Genomic DNA, 7,126 nt, shown 5'->3' with positions numbered 1-7,126 from the left:
AAAGCTGAGGTCTGCAGGTTTAGTCCATCCTGGCTTCATGTTTCCCATCAACAGCTGCCTCATGCAGTGACAAGACAGCACTCTTCCCACTACAAAGACTCGCTCCAGCTGCTTTCACATCTGGGGCCACTGTAAGAGTGAGTGAGTGAGCACCAACAATGCTAACTTTAATACTGCGGTTCTTTTTTTTTTAAGACGGTGCTAGAATTCGACAGTTTTTATTTATGGTTTCTTTCTTTAAGAGGGTATTTCTGCCTTCTCTGTGCTCCCGTGCAGGTATAAATCATATCATCTCATCTCTTTTTCTTTCTTCTCCTCACTACCATATGCCTCTGCAGATTTGCCCCATCATATCCCAAGAACTGCTGTGGAGTCTGGTTGCACCGGTCAGTTTTAATTCACATGATGGGACATACCTGTATATAGAGAAGTAGTACTTGCTTCCAAATCCTCTCTTGTACACAGCATATTTATAAAGTTTAATGTAGTTTGACCTGTTGACAAACTAAAAACCGAGTAGATGTCCATTCCTTGCTTTAGTGCAGCTTGTGGCATCAGGAATTTACTACTTAGTACTGAAGAATATACAGAACAAGTGGTATTTGAAGTGTTTATTATCAATGTAAACTTTTTTTTTTTTTTACAAAAAATAATACTATCCAATAACACACTTTACATAATAAAATAATGCTCTCCAAAAGAAATATGAACACCTCTACATTACACATTCAGAGGACAAATATTATTTATATTTAACACATTCAGGAACTGAACCTGCTCCTGCTTATCGTTACCATGTATGAGTTTAGCAATGTTATCGCTGTCTTTGTTTTTGACAGTTCAGAGCACATAATAAGCAAAGTGACCAAATATTTTCAGACAATGTTTTGCACTCACTCTGTGGTTTTTTGTTTGGAAAAGACCAAGCCCATTATAAAATAAGGTGGTCAGAATATTTTGAAATAAAACAGAAGTAAATGCAGATGTCAAACGTGGGCAGCATCTTAAAGTGATTCCTTTTTCTTGCAAACACATTTTCTGTACCTACGACATTTGCACCTTAACACAGTGACTCGGTCACACTGTCATTCAAAGAACAGAAAATTATTAAATTTTTTGCTCTACAGTTGGGGCATTTGTACCTCTAAAATAACCAAGTTTTTTATGATAGAAAATTATGACAAAGTATTTAATCATATAAATTAGCTGTATACTGTATGTAAGTAAACATATCAAGCTTGTGTCACTTATATTCATCACTCCTTTTATGTACATTACATTATCTAATAATATATGACAGTAAATCTGTACAAAATATGTAAAATATATATAATGTGTATTTAGTTTTAAAAAACTAGCAGCATAAGAAGATTATAAAAATGTGAGATCACGCTGAAGATATAGTGAGAAAGGTTAAAAAAAGATTTTAGAATTTCTGAGTGGAAAGCTAAACCCAGATTTTGTATGGATGCAGGCTATATGAAGACACATGTTATGGATGAGTTCACATTGTTCCTCAGCTCGCTGCAAACAGACCCAGCGACACATCCTGGCTGTCATATTCTGCAGTCAAACTGATTGAAACCTGCTGCAAAAAAGCAGAACATACACAGAACATACAAAAAAACAGCCTTTAAAAGAAACAGATTTTCCTTTTAAGCCACTTGTAAAGAAAATAAAAATACGTCAAACAGACTTGACAGACACATCAGTAGCTTTATCAATAAAACACATGCGCACGCACACACACACACACACACACACACACACACACACACGTACACAGCCCCCAGTCCAGACATGACCTTACACACTCCATGCTATTTTCTCTTTGCGTAGAGGATCGAGTCAAACTGAAGTTGAACTTGTGAATGCTTCAGCAACACTGCCTGTTCTGAGTTTTCTCCCATTCTTTTTTGTCTGTCGGTCAGTAAAAAATTAGAAAAAGAGATTGAAAAAAAATATTCTCTTGGTAGACACAGAAAGAACCCTTGGTTTGACGATCCATGAGGAGAAAATATAGCTTAATCAAGTCCCAGAATGTGGTTGTGAATTTGATACTGCATTTCTGTAACTACAAAACACAAATTTCACACAAAGGCACAAAACAATTACTGTCCATACAAGTCTTGGAGCATATGAGGAAAAGCTGGTGGAAGAAATTGAAAAGTGTTCAGTGCAGCCCTTGTTATGTGTGTGGGGCAAAGTCTTTCTTTGATGGACTAGAGATGAGAACAGGGGAAGAGCCGAGCTCATCTGTAATTTACTAGATCGGTGGGGATTTTGGTCAGTGTGTGTGGAGAAACAGCTTTTCGAGGTTTAAAACCCCAGAAACAGCTGAAATAATGGTTAAAGAGGCTGTTTTTAAACCAGAGGATTGTACTGTTTCAAGCCAAGTGTCCACTCTACTGAAGCACCCTTGAGCAAGACATTAAAACCCTGCTAGCATGGTACTCTGACCTCCCCCTGATAAACCCTCTTACTGGACAACGAGTCAAGCTGGCAGAGGGTTGACGGTTTGGTAGAGTTCTGAGCTTTTATTTCAGGGACGGAAGATCTGTGTTATCTTCGGCAGGCATATGCGTTAATATTTTTAATGACATAAAAGCCTATGGTCATGGGAGGCATGGCTATTGTCCGTCCAGCCCTCAACGTTTTAGGCTTCAACTCTGGGAAGGTCTCATTGTCCACCATGAGCAACTTCTCCCCGTTCAGCTGGACATGTCTGCGGAGAGAAGGAAACAGGAAATGCAGTTTGTATAAACTCAATGAGATGTGCTTCAGCAGATAAACTGAGCTGGCATGAACTTGTGCTTTTCCTTAACAATCTGTCTCTTCACCAAGAGGTATTAGTGCTACTATTTTCTTAATCTGCGATCTGACAAACTGGTAGTTGTAGAATAGAAAAGAAAGAAAGGTGAGGCTGTTTAAATTTATTTCAAGTCATCAACAGCAACAGCAAATCTGGATACTTTCATGCTACAAGGTTTATAAGTCTGTCAGTTGTACACTTGGGGGTGCCACTGCTACAAAATTGCAATTCAGAACTGCATAAAATTTGGATGTTTGAAATTGAACAACTTTGAATGGAATTTGCATAGAGAGAAACCTAAACTATCAATTTACCTTCATTTTGGAGTCATCTGCACTAAACAGATAAAATCTATGAAAAATATTTTTCTTCAGCAACCACAATCATGACTACTGGCAGTCCTGGTAACAGAACTTCAACAGCTTTTACGAATAAAAATGTTTGAAATATGTTTTCCTATGAGGAAGTTTATCCACAGTATTATTTAGAAACAATTAATACTCCATGCTATTTAATATGAGTTTTGTTCCACAGTTTGCTGCTATATCTTCTTAAGTTCTTAAGTTACGGACATAGGCTCACTAGAAATGGCACAAAACGCTTTTCTTTCATTTTCATTTTTAACTCTAGGATATATTGATATATATTGAAAACATATTGAAAAATGCTGCTGACCTAAACCTGTTAGTCAGTAAATGCTGACATGCCCTGTTACAGGAAACTCTTAACCTTTCTCTATCTCTTTGCCTGGAGAAGAGTGCTGCCTCATGTCTCACTTTCTATTTTTTTTCCGTTTTATTTCTCTCCTAGAATCAATGATTTATATTACAAGTATTATAGAAATAGAAATTTACTTGGATTATGGTTTATTGAAAGGATAATTGTCACAAAAAAGGTGGCACAATAAATAATAGAATATTAGAAACACTGCAAATATGTTTTGAAACTTCCTGCTTAAGAGTTGGCTTTAGTACTTTCATGCTTTTCTTTATTCAAAAGAGCATTGTTTCTTTTTATCTATATAGGTTATTGTTTTAACATAACTCCCTGTCATTTTTATAGTTAACATAATAAATCAAATACTCTCCTTTTACTGTGTTTATAATGTAATGTCACCTTTAATGTACATCTTTTTAAATTTAAAGTGTTGCTGTTATTGTAGAGATTAAGGCCAGCCAGGCTGGATATTTTTACGTGAACCTAAAATTCAATAAAATATCAAATAAAATTATGTTCAATAATGACATGTTATGAATCAAACTGAATTTTTCAAAGCTTTCCTCCAACATGTATGGACCTAAATACTTGGCCAGCGTTAAAAAGTCCCACTACTCAACACAAATTTATAGACATCTGGTGTTGCTAAATTCTTCATAAAAGTCTCCCGGCACTGCCTGTGGTAAAGGAAAGCACTTAAGGCCTGAAAATGGCCCATCGTTAGTTTGCTCTCCTATTAATTTCCTTGCAATCCTGTTCTAACACCTAAAACATCCTCCATCATTACACTGTTATTTAAGGATCATGCCTGAGCCTCTGTTAAGGCCTCATGTAGGTATCATATAACACACACACATACACACACACTTGAGTCTTGAGTCATTAGGCTGTTATTTCAGGATTTGAGGCTTAAATCTAAGTCAGAATAACAGACCAGGGGCTGAAAGGGGAGAGGAGAGGGAGAGGATGAAAGCATAAACTTTTTATTTTAAGGGATATGTAAGGCAGTAGGAATTATATTACCTTGTTACATAAAGTGTAATATATCATAGCTAATAAAAAATAGTGAACAGTTAAAATGGTATGAACCTAAAAGGACATAAAAATCCATTGATAAAACATTGAAACAAGGAGACACAAATACACTGGACCTCTGTGAAGCGCTCTGGGCTCACTGAATGTTTCCTTTCATAACGTTGGCAAGTTACAGTAACGCAGTACAACATATGTCTGAATTAATATCAGAACCTTAAAGGTTCTTCACTGACAAAACAAAAATTATGTTAAGAGTTTGCTGTAAGTGTTATATATATCTGGAATTTCAATCAAGACAGGGAGAAGTTAATACATGCAAGTGTATATTTTTTGTGGTGTATATAGACGCAACATGCCAACCTCAGTGAAAATTATACAGCTCAAGTCCATCATCCGGTGTTCTCTTAAAATTCTACCAAATTGATTGAGTGCAGCATTTGAAGGGACAGTGATTAACAAAATATTAAGGCTGTCAAAAAAAAATTAAGACCTAAAAAGCAGTTTATGAAACTTTTTTTTAAGCCTTGAATAAAATCATCACTATCACTATTCCTTATCTCAACACCTTTAAGACCATTTTTAATTGATTACTTTTTGAACTTCAACTATTTATTATCCACTTTTTTATTTGTTTGTTTGTTTTTTTCATATAAGCAACAACAGGACTGGAAGACTCGTGCAGCTGCGTTATGGGTCTCTCACCAGTGCATATCAAATATAGAAAAGGATACTCTATCGATGCATTTCTGTGTCTATGCATGCGTGTGTGTTTGTGTGCACTAACTTGGCTTTGAGTCCGTCAGTGCCGTAGGGTTGCAGCAGGTACTGATGGACAGTCTTGTTCCGTAACGTCCCCGCCAACTTGATTTTCTTCCGCGACCGATGCAGGTTGATGATGTAGATCGTTATGGAGCCTCTCACATAGTTATGACTGGTACAGTAAAGAAAATGATGAACAACACCACATTAATTTTCCTTTACCTTCAGAGAAGACAAAAAAAACCTTTTCTTCACATCTGCTTATGGGGATTTATTATACATTACATTGCCATGTGGAATAAAATTCTCTATAATTAAAGATGACTACAAAGAGAAGAAAGTCTTTGATATTTTTATCACATATAGTAACAGGATCAAACCACAACTCCTTGATCTAATCTGGATCAAAAGGCTCATATAAAAATAATAAAGGAAGAAATAGCATGTTCAAGAAGAGAATTCCATTAGCAGCAAGTTGTCCCTTACCACAGAGTAAAACCTATCATCTATATTTAGAAGGTAACATTTTAAACCACATTTCATCTTCCAGGCCCTTATTACCCTAATAAAGGCTATCTGAAGCACATATCTGCTTCTCTTGTACAGTATCCAATATTAAAACCTGTCGCTGTATAGTCAAGGGTCACATGAAGGGTGTGAACACAACAGGCAACACTTCTTGAGTTACACAGACAACAGTGTTTGAGTCCCTCTCCTGAGAGCAAAACACTGGGGACACAACCTGATAGCAATACTGGTCAAAGGTAAATAACTAAGCGAGACGGATAAGACAAACATGATAAAATCTAATAAGAGCCCAGAAATGAGGACAAAGACAACACAGCTGTAGTGAATACCACATGTCGGCCTTGGTGTTCAGGGTCAGGGCTCAGGGCTGGTTAAACGCTCTAGCAGACATCTCTCCCAACTCTTACCACCTCCAAAATCTCACATCTATAAAGCAATCTTGACTTTCGATTTGATGTTAATCTTTGCTCTTTTGGGCACAGGCTGAGCCACGTATTCCATCAACCCAGCAAGACTACTAATATTCCATATATTGACAAGAAAAGTATGAGTAATGTACTGCTGATAAAAACTCTGCGTGTCTGGCTCTGTGTTAAACACTTGGAGGCTTGTTTCTGGGAAACATGGACCGTGGCTCTGAGTGATAGATCACATGGTTAGATGGAGGGAGAGATAATGACCTCTCGGGCCTTTCAAATGATGAGGTTCTTAGAGATCCAAACCAGGAACATAAACATGTGTTGATGCCGTTTGATGTTGGTGCATCGCTGGAAAGTGAAAAAAATGCCATGCAAACCACTAAAAGGGGTAAAAGGGCAGTGAAAGTCAAATATCTAATCTGCAAAGACTTTTCAAACCACTGACTGCCTGAGCATATATTCTTTGCTGTCTATGCAGCACAGTCAAACCACTATAACTGCAATGGTTCGTCCACTTACGGGCTGACTGTGTAAAACCACAAAGTGGCAGAAATAATGGCAGCTGAAGTGGCTTTGGATTCAAGAGGGACTGCCTCAGTGCCTCGCTGTCTGATCATATGAGTCCAAGGCCGATTGGTATGTTGAGTGGAGCTGAGCGACACCACATGCCATGAGTATCTCTGCACAATTTCACCATACATACCAGGTGGTTGAGTGAGTACACTTGTTGAAAACTATTTCAAATATCTGTGGACATGTCATCCGGCCTTTTACAGCAGAGTGTTGGTTATGCAACTCCTCAAACCCCATTTACCATCTATCGCCTATCTACCTGTGTAACGCTTGAACATTTTTC

The 7,126-nt window shown here is 37.3% G+C and overlaps 1 protein-coding gene across 1 annotated transcript in view; it reads right to left on the bottom strand.

Annotated features, from left to right (window-relative positions):
• Window positions 1-710: 710 nt before the first annotated feature.
• Window positions 711-7,126, bottom strand: part of hpse2 (heparanase 2) — a 53,769-nt gene continuing 47,353 nt past the window's right edge. The window contains exons 12-13 of the mRNA XM_042432835.1: window positions 5,349-5,495; window positions 711-2,725 (exon numbers count right to left, since the gene is read on the bottom strand). Of these exons, the coding sequence (XP_042288769.1) occupies window positions 2,563-2,725; window positions 5,349-5,495 (310 nt within the window). The 3' untranslated portion in view covers window positions 711-2,562. The remainder of the gene's footprint in view (window positions 2,726-5,348; window positions 5,496-7,126) is intronic.

Source organism: Thunnus maccoyii, chromosome 14 (genome assembly GCF_910596095.1).
Source record: "Thunnus maccoyii chromosome 14, fThuMac1.1, whole genome shotgun sequence".
NCBI lineage: Eukaryota > Metazoa > Chordata > Actinopteri > Scombriformes > Scombridae > Thunnus > Thunnus maccoyii.
This window is presented reverse-complemented; position numbering and strand designations above follow the sequence as displayed.